The sequence below is a fragment of the Eptesicus fuscus genome, chromosome 23 (assembly GCF_027574615.1).
Source record: "Eptesicus fuscus isolate TK198812 chromosome 23, DD_ASM_mEF_20220401, whole genome shotgun sequence".
Taxonomy (NCBI): Eukaryota; Metazoa; Chordata; class Mammalia; order Chiroptera; family Vespertilionidae; genus Eptesicus; species Eptesicus fuscus.
In genome coordinates this window covers 28,981,077-28,993,436 of record NC_072495.1, presented here as the reverse complement: position 1 = coordinate 28,993,436, position 12,360 = coordinate 28,981,077, and the positions used below count along the sequence as shown (strand labels likewise).

General features: G+C 59.9%; 1 protein-coding gene across 1 annotated transcript; it reads right to left on the bottom strand.

Moving 5' to 3' along the window:
- Nucleotides 1–752: 752 nt before the first annotated feature.
- Nucleotides 753–10,620, bottom strand: ANHX (anomalous homeobox). The gene is made up of 9 exons (XM_054712872.1): nt 10,372–10,620; nt 8,266–8,393; nt 6,511–6,634; nt 6,236–6,395; nt 5,700–5,817; nt 4,510–4,799; nt 2,059–2,203; nt 983–1,067; nt 753–839 (listed from the first exon to the last, which is right to left on the bottom strand). The coding sequence occupies exons 1-9, from the start codon at nt 10,618–10,620 to the stop codon at nt 753–755; spliced, it is 1,386 nt and encodes a 461-aa protein (XP_054568847.1).
- Nucleotides 10,621–12,360: the final 1,740 nt, after the last annotated feature.

Sequence of the window (12,360 nt, the reverse complement as noted above, 5' to 3'; positions counted from 1 at the left end):
GTCCGTGTGCTTGTGTCCGGTCCCTGCCACCCCCAGGGCAGCTCCTGTTCCCACATCACCATCCCGTCAGGGCAGATGGCAGAGATGTCCCCCGCGACCCCGTGTGTAACACGGAGACACGAGACACAATGTCTGTGATGCCTGGGTTTGCGCACCCGTGCTGTGCAATGCTGGTCGGGGACAGACACCGACAGCGACAGGCAGTGCGCAGGGTGAATAAGCACGAGGCGTCCAGAGCATGGAACTTTAATTTAATTGAACAGAACATGTGGCAAACACAACGGATTACAACCTTAGAGTGAAAGGCACCCGCCACCTGCTGGGACACCCCACGCCACTTGGAGAAGCCGCACAGGCACGGAAGTGCCAGCACGCTCCCACGGCCCACGCACCATGTTAGCTGGGGGAGTCTGGCCTGGCGCAGGGTGGGCGGGAGGGTGGCCGGCAGGGGAACAGTCTCCTGCCCACAGCTGCTCGGGGGTGGCCCTAACGTCTGCCGTGGTCTGAGTGGAACACACACCCTCAGACTTGGGATCCATGAACATTTCTCAAACGCTTCCTCCAACATCGGGAGCTGCCAAACAACGGCGCCAACAGGGCGCGGGCCAGGGGCGCACACACCTCCCGGCTGAGCCCCCAGGGAAGGCGGGAACCTCCTCTTCTCATCAGGATGAGGCTCTGTAACTTGCACTGAATGGTCGAATGTGCACACCTGTCTTCCCTGGGATGCTGGGCTGGCTCCCGGGGGCAGCTCAGCCCAGGTTGCCCCCCGCAAGCTCCAGAAGCATCCTGGCCACCCAGAAGGCATCGCTGGAGGCCTGGCTGTCGGACCACGGCACCTGGAAAGCCAACACAGCATTGCACATGCAGGCGTCCCTGCCCGGCTCCCCCAGCTCATCTTTGCCCAACGTGTTCATTCTAAAGGCAGGCATGAATCCAGGAGTGAGGAAGGGACCCACAGTGCCTCCTAGGAAAGCCTCACCTGGCTGGACGGTAGGGGCTCGCTCAGCTCCCCAGCAGGCACAGGCCCGGGAAAGGTCGACGGGGCAGGAGCCAGCTCCGGGAGGCTGGAGAAGAGGCCATGTCAGAACAGGGGTCGTCTCCAGTAGGCGCCAAGCCACCCCTTCCACCCCTTGGGGAACATGCCTGAGTGTGTTGTGCACCATGAGCCCCCCAGGTGCCAGGCCCTCAGACCCATCTCCTCCCCGAGAGCCCTCAGGACACAGCGCCCAGCAGGGCCTGTGGGACATGACAAGCACATGGCTCAGTGGGTAGCGCACCAGAGTGGCTCACAGAGGACACGTGCAGCGGGGTCACGTAGAAGGGACGGGCTGGGAGAGTGAAGGAGACAGAGCACCTTACACCCAAACCAAGGGAGCGAGGGATCGCGGGGTCGGTGGCAGGGACGGTGGCGGTGCAGCTCCCAGGGAGACCTGTCGGCAGGTCCCTAAAGGCAACTGCACACGTCTGTCCCCGACTCCATGTCACTGTGGAGAACGATCAGGGTTCTCCCACCATCTGACTTGGGATTGCCCCTCCCTCTCATGTGACCCTAGAATTCTGCCCTCACTTGGAACTGGCCTTCAGTGACAGATTAGTGAGACACAAACTCTGGGGACCCAGTCCTGGGGGTCCCTCTCAGAAATTCCATCTAGCAGAGGACACCCGCCCCCCCTCCCCGTACATTCATCCGTCCCTCCTGTGTGCCGGCTCCACAGCACCTAGGCTGCCAAGGCCTTTAAAACTTCACTCTGCAAATGAAACCAGGATCTCTATGCTGCTCAGAAATCCTGACAGCCTTTAGCTGGGAAAGAGAAAATGCAAGAAAGAGGCTGCTGGGTGCCAGGGCAATGTCAGGGAAAGGCCTAAACACCGTCCACAGCACAGATGTCCTGTCCACTCTCGTGTTCCCAGGAGTTCTCTCTGGGCGAAAACCCACCCTCTTCTCTTCGGGAGACACAGGCTAGGGGACGGTTGTAGTTTCCAGAAACCTGTGAGCAAAGGACTTCATCAGCACAAGCTCAGCCAACGCTGTGAGCCAGGGCTCCATGGACTTACCTCTGGGGCGGGACCAATTCCGGAGCCTGTGGCGGGGGGTGGGTCACCAGGAAGCTGCCTGCCTGTCCTGCCTGGCTGACGCTGGTGCCCGGACCCTCCTCCAGGAATGCGCTCTGGGGGTGGCTGCCGGGTGGGTCAGGGAACCCTGCATGAAGGAAAGGCCACAGCCCACTGTGGGGAGGAAGGGACCAGCTCACACAGCACAGCCAAGCCCGGCAGGACAGGAGTGTCCACCTGCCTGGCCGCAGCCCGCAGCCTCCCTCCCTGAAGAAGGACTGGACACAACTGTTCATCTCAGCCGCACCTTCAGGCTTCCAGAGGACAAAACAGGACAATGCTGCCTTGTCTGACTGTCCCCTGCCCAAGACTCAGCATCCGAATCTGCCCACCCCACTGCCATGTGAGGCCGGGACATTGTCATTTTACCTTTGGCTTCACTGAGGTACAAGGTGCCACAACCTTACCTTGCCCCTTTCTCACATTATTTCACAGAACATTGTTCTCTCTCTCTCTCTCTCTCTCTCTATATCTATATATATATATGCATGAAATTCGTGCACAGGCGGGTATGTGTTCCTCAGCCCAGCCTGCACCCTCTCCAATCTGGGACCCCTTCTCACAATCCAGGACTGCTGGCTGCCAACTGCTCGCCAAACTGCCTGCCTGATTGCCCCTAACCGCTTCTGCCTGCCAGCCTGATCACCCCCTAACCACTCCCCTGCCAGCCTGATCAACGCCTAACTGCTCCCCTGCCGGCCCAATTGCCCCTAACTGCCCTCCCCTGCCAGCCTGGTCACCCCTAACTGCCCCCCCTTGCCAGCCCGGTCACCCCTAACTGCCCTCCCCTGCAGCCCTGTCACCCCTAACTGCCCTCCCTTGCCAGCCTGGTTGCCCCTAACTGCCCTCCCCTGCCAGCCTGGTCGCCCCAAACTGCCCTCCCCTGCTGGCCCTGTCACCCATAACTCCCCTCCCTTACCAGCCTGGTCGCCCCTAACTGCCCTCCCCTGCCAGCCTGATCCCCGCTAACTGCCTTCCCCTGCAGGCCTGGGTCCCCCCCCAACAGCCCTCCCCTGCAGGTCTGGTCCTTCCCAACTGCCCTCCCCTCCTGGCCTGATTGCCCACAACTGCCCTCCTCTGCTGGCTCGGTCACCCGTAACTACCCTCCCCTGCCGGCCATCTTGTGGCAGCCATCTTGTGCCCACATGGAGGTGGCCATCTTTGACCACATGGGCACGACCATCTTGTATGTTGGAGTGACAGTCAATTTGCATATTACCTCTTTATTATATAGTATATACAGGGAGTGGCCAGATGATGATGATCTCTGAATGCATAATAATCTGGCCACTCAGTGTATTCCCTATATAATAAAAGGCTAATATGCAAATTGTCCCCTTGACCAGGAGTTCGACCAGCAGGCAGGCCGGCCAACCACCCATGTCCCCTCCCCCTGGCCAGGCTGGCCGGAACCCAACCATGCACAAATTCATGCACCAGGACTCAGTATATATATAAACATAAATATAGCAATATAAATATGTATATATATATATATATTTATATATTGATTTCAGAGAGGAAGGGAGAGGGAGAGACACATCAATGATGAAAGAATCATTGACAGGCAGCATAGTGCATGCCCCACACTGGGGATCAAGCCCGAAAACCAGGCATGTGCCCTGACCAGGAATCGTACCATGACCTCCTGGTTCATAGGTCGATGCTCAACCACTGAGACACGCGGGCCGGGCAGAATGTCACTTACTCTTAAAGACAAGCCCCTGTGGCCCTGGCTGCTGTGGCTCAGTGGATAGAGTGTCAGCCTGCAGACTGAAAGGTCCGGGGTTCAATTCCGGTCAGGGGCACATGCCCAGCTCGACCCTCTGCTGTAGTGGCAGGTGCTGGCAGGTAGGCAAGTGCACCGAGTGGAGAGTGGAGGGCTGGCAGCTGCTTCGTTTTTTGTTTTTTAAGTATATTTTATTGATTTTTTTACAGAGCGGAAGGGAGAGGGATAGAGTTAGAAACATCGATGAGAGAGAAACATAGATCAGCTGCCTCCTACAAGCCCCCGACTGGGGATGTGCCCGCAACCAAGGTACATGCCCTTGACAGAATCGGACCTGAGACCCTTCAGTCCAGAGGCTGACACTCTATACACTGAGCAAACTGGTTAGGGCATGCTTCGTTTCATTTTTGCTCTTTCCTCGTGGTCTTATTTTGGTTCATGTGCATGTTTTACTTTGAAAAATGAAACAGATGAGAACGATAACCTGGGATGTTTGTCGGAAGAGCCTCTTCGAGGTTCACTGGTTCTGGGTCTAATCAAACACAGGGTTCAGGCGGAAGCCCTGACCCTTCCCATACCTCCCGCCCGCCCCCTCCCCGCCCCTGAGCCTTCCATGGCTGCAGCCTCTGGTTCAGAAACTCATGGTCCCAGTGGAGTGGACTCACCTGTGGAGCTGGGCTCGGCGAGCGTGGCGATGGACACGGACATAGAGGCGTCCGAAGGGGGCATCCAGAAGTGCAGCCCATGGCTGGGCACCAGGTGTCCAGTCTGAACAGAAACGTCCCTGGGGGACGCCAGTGTGAGGGACACCAGCCATGGCTTGGGCGCAGCTGAAGGGTCCAGTAAGTCGCTGCGGCCAGCCAGCCCACTGAGGCCAGGATCAGGGTAGACGGCAGGGTGAGTGGATGGGTCGCGGCCAGGCCCCTCCGGGTACATCTCACCGCCCTGCAGAGAGCTGGGAAACCCACAAACACTGTCCCTTGGTGGATGGAGGCTCGCTCCGGCCAGGGCAGTTCCTGACATCAGGGGCCACCACTCCCCAATCCTGCTGCCTTCACTGCTCGCCCTGTGGCTGCAAACGCTCTACAGACACCTAGAGGGAAGTATGACTGGAAACCCAAGATAGATACGCTCGCAGTTCCTTCAAAGGCCTCAGGGAGGCACTCTCCCACGGCACTGAAAGCTAGCCGGTGTCAGGAAGGGCCTAGCAGGCTACTGAATAAACAAGGGTTGGTCTCAAAGGAACACGAGGCAGAGTGGGTAACAGCGTAAAGAATTAATGATCCACAAATGCTCAGTGTCCAGATGGTGCTCCTGGGCTCTGTCAACAGCCCCCACCCCAGGAACCATTGCAACAACCACAGGGCAGGGCCTACCAGTCCCCACTTCACAGGTGAAGAGAGAGAAACAGGGAGGTCCCAAGAACCCGCCTAGAAACACAGCTGGTGCTGTCACGGGACGTCAGGTGCCAGGCCCAGGCACGATCCTGGTGCTGTAGGAACTGGCAGAGCTGGCTAGGATCAACCCAATGAAACCAACCACAAAATATACCAGGAAAAAACTAACACGACAGCGGGGTGGGTGTGCCTTCAGGAGACAGGTTTGGGTGTTTTCTTTCTGCGTCTGTTTTCCCTTCTCCATCAGGCCCAGGACACCAGGCTGTGAGTCAGTCTCGGTGAACAAGTGCCAGGTCCCTGACCTGGGCTCCTGGCAGGGCGCCCGAACCCCTGCGGCCACAGCCCTCGCTGACCTGGTCCCAGCTGGCCCAGCACGCCCATGCTCACTCCCCACCCGGTCTCCTACTGAGGGCGGGGGGGAGCTGAGCCGGGCGAACAGCCCATGGGGATGGCAGTACCTCGGAGTCAGCGATTCGGGCACGGTCTCGTCTCCAGAAACGTCCGAGGCCAGGGTCGGAGGCTGCCACAGCCCTTGAGTGGTCACCAGGGTCCGTGCCGGCCCATTTCCCTCACCTCCTGTAGAAAGCCGATCAGATGGGAGGGAGGCTGGATGGACCTTCAGTTCCAGCCTCCTTCCCAGCGGTCCCAGGAGCCCTGCTGTGGGAAAAGGTGGGACCTCCGAGTCCTTCCCACTCGCTCTGTCCCGTGATCCACCTTTACTCTGAGCAACAATCCCTAATTAGACACCTGCATCCTGGTGCTTGGCCCGCTCGCTCCCCAAATCTACTGACGTGGCCCTGGCCAGTGGCCCCCCCCCCACACACGAGGGCAGCCGCAGCCCGTCTGACCCTTAGCCTCACCGTTCTTGCTCTTCGGTGAATGAGGTCAGGGTTAGGGTTAGGGTTAGGGTTAGGGTTAGGCCTGGCCCTGGACACGGTGCGGTAACCGGGCGGCTAAGGTCAGCTCCCAGCATGGGGACCTGTGGGCCACTCACCTGCCCACTGAGGCAGGTGCCCACCCACGAAGCCGGGGTGTCGGTGGCCTGAGGGCTGTGGCTCCAAATGCTGGAGACCCGCCCTTTGGCGCCTGCGGTAATTGGCGAACCAGTTGTAGACCTGCTCCACGGTGAGGCGGGTCTCCGCAGCCAGGGCCTCCTGCAGAAACACGGAATCTGGAGCCCAGCAGCAGGGTGTGGGGGGAGAGGACACACGGGGGAGGGGGATGCACGCAAGTCACCAGAGGCCAGACGCCGCACAGCAGGGCTCTCACCCGCTCGGCCTTGCTGGGGCTGCTGCTCACACCCGAGGCGAAGTTCTGCAGCTTCTGGCGAACCTCCCTGGGGAAGTTGCGGCTCTTCAGTCCCTCAGGACAGAGGGAGGGGGGCGGCGGGTTCCTGGGGAGAACACAAAGGGGGTGTCACAGCCTCCCTTCTCCCTGGTACCCCTCCAGTTAAACCTCCGGCGCCCTGCACACTCTCCGCTCACGGGCCACTCCTCCCAGTTTCTATGTTGCCAGGTCCCAGGGGCACAGCCCCTGAAGGGGTGAGGGCTCCCTGGACCCACTTGCGAGGTCGCACCAGGCTTGCCGGGATGTACAGTGAGATGCCAGCGCTGACAAACGGCCAAGAACTAAGGGAGCCGCATGAGAAGGATGCCGAGATGGGTTATGCTTGATCATTGTGAAGGTGAGTTGTTTTAAAAGAAAATAGTGACGTCTAAACAAATAGCACCTGTCTACACGAAACTTAACAGCCAAACACCCACTGAACAAATGCCCTGGCTGTCCAAAAGGCATCCCACTCACCCCAAATCCAAAGTGAGCCTGTCCCCAGCCCTCCCCACACCCCTCAGCCCCCGTCCTGCACACACGGTGAGAAGCCACCCCGTTCCAGCCGCTAGGCCAAGAGCACTGAGCCCAGCTTGATTCTTTCTTTTCCTCCTCAAATACACCCACGCCCTCGGCAAATCCTCCAAACTCCATTTTTAAAAACATATTTTCATTGATTTAAGAGAGGAAGGGAGAGGGAGAGAGAGATGGAAACATCCATGATGAGAGAGAATCATGGATCGGCTGCCTCCTGCACGCCCCCTACTGGGAATTGAATCCGAAACCTGGGCCTGTGCCCTTGCCCGGAATCGAACCTGGGACCCTTCAGTCAGCAAGCCAACGCTCTATCCACTGAGCCAAAACGCCTAGGGAGGGACAGACTTTGTCTAACACAACCCTTTCTTCAGCCACTGCCAGAGACTCAGACCCTCCCGCTCCTGCTCCTGCACTGGCCTCTGCTGTAACTCCACTGCCCCCCCTGCCGCCTTGTGCCCCTGGGGACCACCATCCACTTGCTCAGGTCTCTCCTCCGAGGACTGGACGGGCCTGTACCGCAGCCCTCCCCGCAGCAAGAACAATGGGTCACAGCCCCCTCCTGCGGACCGTCTCTGTCTCCCCCTTCCTTGCTCTGAATCATGGAATGTACAGTGTTTCCTTGACTGTTGTCTATCGTCTACCCAAGGTCAGCTCTGGAGAGCAAAGCCCAGTCTCGGTCCTCGGCACCTCCAATGGCACCCACAACAGGGCCTCTGCTGGTCCCAAACCATTTCCCGTGCTGGACCCACCCGCCTGCACACTCGAAGACACCGAAGCTGATTAAATGTCGGGTCCGAAGACATGGCTCACTCTCTGCAAGCAGCAGGAAACAATTCTCTCTGGTCCGAAAGGAATGGGTCTCTTCTGGCCACGAGGCCGGGAACCAGGACCTGGGGCTGAGAAGTCCTGCACCTGGGCTGTCGGGAGCTCAGGAAACCTGGGGGCCTGCAGACCAGCGGGGACCCCACAATCAGGAGCAAAGCTCTACGGCCTCTGTGTCTGGCCTGGAACCGGGCTTTGCCTCTGTCTCCCTCGCGTCGATGTTTCTGCTCACAGGAGATGTATTCGGGGAGAAAGGGATGCTTGGAACACCTCCACCCCGTGCTCTTCCAGGAACCCGCCGACCCCCTCCCTCTGCACAAACAAAGCTCAGCCGCCTACCTCTTCCTGCAGCGGAACTTCTGCACCGAGGTCAGCTTGGCCACACCTAGCCTCTTCATGACCAAATGGTAGTGGATGTCATTCCAGAGCTGCACCAGCTCTTGACTGCCTCCTTGCACCCAGCACCCCTGTGGAGAAGAGAGTGCTGAGACCTGGCCACCTCTCACCCTGGAGCCCTGCCATCGCCCGGACCTGACCCTGAGAGGAGCTGCTCACTGCTGGGCACCCACTCACACCAGCACGTCAGCCCTCCCACAAAGCACACGAGGTGGGGACAGCTCAGTCACTCCTCGGCGGTGAGGAGCAAGAGGAAAGGGCAGGTAGGCGACTGGCTGGCAGCCACCCAGGAGGCAGGGCTGTTGTCATTGACGACCACATTGTCACTTTGAGGCTCCACAGCTCGGCCCGTGTCTTCTGAGAAAAGCTGTTTTCTCCCACAAGCAGGGAAGTGGAGTGAAGCCCAGGGAGCCCTGGTCCAATAACCACGCTTTGAAGATGGCCAGGACGTCTGGCACTGGCCTCCCCTGGACACCCGTCTGTGTGTGTTTCTCGCCTTTAACGCCGCGTTCCCAGCGCCATCTTGGCGAGGGAGGTGCAGATCATCAGAAAGAGCCCACGTGGCTGGGCTGTGACTTAGTCTCCGATGGGATCAGCCATCAGCCTCAGGCACAACAGTCGGGAAACCACGGACTCTCCCTGCTGCAGGACGGCCTGGGCCTGACACGTGTGGTGGCTCTCGGGTCTCAGCTCCACGGCACCTCTTCAGAGCGTGTCTACGCCATCCTGACGGAATTGGGATCCCTCTCCTGGGAGTCTATCCGCACTGGTGTCACTCATACATTTCATCGCTGAGACCTTCATGGCAGTTACCACGCCTCTAACTGTGGGTGCCCTTGTTTCTTTACTTCACCCATTTATTCGGACAGAGTTAAACACTGGAGCCCCTCCCATGTCGCCGGGTTATGCTGGGTGTCAGCGATTGCAACGAGAACAGGGCGCGGCCCCTCCCTCCTGGACCCACAGTGGAGCCAGGAGAGACAGAGGAAGCACAAATGGACTCGAATTACAACCGGAGGGAGGAACCCGAGGACTGAATGTGGGGGTGCACTTGAGGCTACAGGGGCACCACCCAGACGGGGTGACATGTACAGCAGAAACCTGGAAGGGAGGAAGGCACCAAGCTGAGGGAATGACGTGGGCATAGAAATTACGACACAAAGAAATGTCGTGGAAAGTCTAGGAACAGCCCGGAAGCCAGCATGGGCCACTCGGAGGAAGGGGAAGTGGGGGTTCAGGCCTGCAGAGCAGGCAGGCTCCGGCCCCAGGCCCTGGTGCACACATGGTCCCACCTGCAGTTTCACAACTTCCTCCAGCTGCTGCATGAGGGCAGAGGCGGGAGGAGGGCGCCTCCTGGCTTGGAGGGGTGGGGTGGGAATACAAGAATCTTGGAAGGATCGACTATCTTTACGTTAAGTGTGTGCTCAAACAGGGAAACATGGGCCCTCAGATCCATACATACATACTGAAGCCTGTTGAGCTGTCTGTACGTTGGAATTCAGAATTTCTCGGATTTTATGAAGTAACACAGGCACACACTATATAGTACGTGCCACCCCATATAGTCCGGGGCAGGCAGCATACTGCATTCAAACATGTCAATATGTAGGCAGCAAAATGGACCACTGTCCACTAGGTAAATAAATAAAGACCGCTAATTCCTTCACATCAATGCAGGTCATGTTTCTGTGGAGAATGAGCGAGGCTCCCAGCGCCCCCAGGAGAGGGGCACAGATGTTTCTGGTTTCCGAGTTTCCGAGAGCCGGCCTTTGGCTCAGGGACAGAGGTCCCGGGTCTGCTTGACTGCTGGCTACTCGACTGGTAGCCGGCACTCCAAGCTGGGACCCCCACTCAGTGAGGATTTCACCAATGGGCCATTTTTCTCGGATTATCACGCTATTCAGACCTTGAAGGTGAGAGGGGACCATCCTGGCTTGTTTACAGAACCTCTCTCCAGGCTCTGGCTGGCGTGTGGACTTTCCATCTTGCTCAGGGTGCTAGTGGCTGCTGTCCCTGTCTCTGCACCTCCCACCACAACACCAGTCCTACCTCCAACAGCCTGCAGGCGGCCTGGTGCTGCTCCTGCTGGGCCAGCACGCGGGCGCACACCAGGGCCACATCCTTGTTGTCCAGGAGGTACAGGCGGAGCTGGCTCTCCAGCACAGCCGTGACCAAGGGCTGCGCCTGGGCGAGGTCGTCCTGCAGTTCCCGGCACAGGCTGCCCGCGAGCCTCACCAACTCCTCCACGGGGGGGCCGGCGCCTCCACTCTCCCGCAGCAGCTGCAGGAAGCTCTGCATCCTGGGCTGGGTTGCGTCCCTCTGCAAACAAGGTGGCAGGCATCACAAGAGCCAGCTCGGAACCTGGGCTGATTGCACTTGAATCCTCAGACCAGCTCTGAGAGGCCCCTCCTGCTACGGGCTCTGGTCAGGTGCCAATAGTGAGAGGTTACTGAGGACGGCGGGGGACCAGGCCCATGGCACTTCCTTCCAGTCCCTACAAATCGGACTGACCCCACTGTGCACCCGACTGACCTGGGTGCTGTCCCTCACTCCTCTGCACCTTCCGCCCACCCCCAGGTGCCCCCCTCTGTCCTTCTCTATGTGGTAGTTAAGTTTTGTTTTCTCCTCTGGGCTGGGTGGGGGCAGTGAGCATGTGTGTTGGGGGCCATCAGGTTTCCCCAGCATCTGCCAATCGTCTGCCGACGCCTCTCCCAGCCGCTAGGAGGCGCCCCGGGCCAGGGGCTGGGCAGACGCCATTTACATTCATGTAAGAGGGGCCAAGGGCCCCGCGGGAACAGGCCTAGTACCGTCTGGTTTTAACTGTTTTGATTTTGGGGGGAAAAACAAAAAACCCTCAAACTCACCATTTGGAAAGCACAGAGATTTAAAGGTTGCCCTAGTCACAGACACTGAAGAAGAGAAAAAGCACCTACACGAGGAATGGGTGGGGCTGGCCTCCCTGCGCCGCTAGTGCCGGTGCTGAGACCCCCGAGTGGGGCCCCAAACAAAGAGCGCTGACCCACTGCACCCCAAAGCCACTCTGTGCCCCGCCCCCCCAGGCATGTAGCTATAGCAAGTGGACTTGAAGGCTTTGTGAGCTTTTCTTTTTCATACAAATCGACGCGTACGTGCACCTATTTTAACCGCGGAGAACGCTTATCCGCTGCAACGACAGGCATTTCCCGGCGCCGATCGCATCCCCGAAAAAGGGCCGGAACCCGCTCCCACCGCGGAGGTTCAGGCACCGGCCAGTGGCTGCTCTTCGAGGCGAATACCTAACGTCCACGGCTGTGCCTCCTTCAGAGAGGACACCTCCCTCCTGTGGACCAGGCTCCGGGCCCAGTGAGCCGGCGGAGCCTCCGGCACCTACGAGCCCAGCAGCTGCTGCAGAGCTTCCCAGAGGCCGGCGCTCGGCGCCCCTCAGCGCCCCTCAGCGCCCGGCTCCGCACCCGCCGCGGACGCTCCCCGCTCCCCGCCGCGGCGGGCGGGCGGCCCTGGACCCCGCGGCCCTGCGGGAGCCGAGGCTCCAGGACATGGACGGGGCGGGAGGGGGACAGCTCAGCTCAGGACCCGGTTCCGTCCGGAGCCCGCGCCACAGGAGAGAGGCTACGGGCTGGGCGCGTGCGGACACGGAGGGGACCGGCCCTGGGCGGGGCCGGAGGGACGGAAGGGGGCTCTGTCGGGCGCCCTGACCCTCCCACTCCCCAGGTGGCGGCCCGAGGCGAGTACCTTTCCCGGTGCGGCTCCCCGCGGAGGCCACGAGTGCTGCTCCGTCGGGTGCACTTGGGGGCCGCTGGGGTGCCCCCCGCCGTCCCACGCCACTTCCGTGCTCGCCGGCGCGCACGTGCTCAGCCCGCACCTCCGGGGAGGAGGCGCCAAGGCGGCGGCCATCCGGCAGCGCGGAAGGTGCGGTCGCTACAAAGTATCGAGGCCCCGGCCAATCCGGCGAGAGCCGCGCCTGATGCCGCGAGGCGGGAGTCGGCGCCCCAGTGCCTGTGCCCTGGGTCCCGCAGCCCGGGGTGCGCAGGGAGGTTCTGG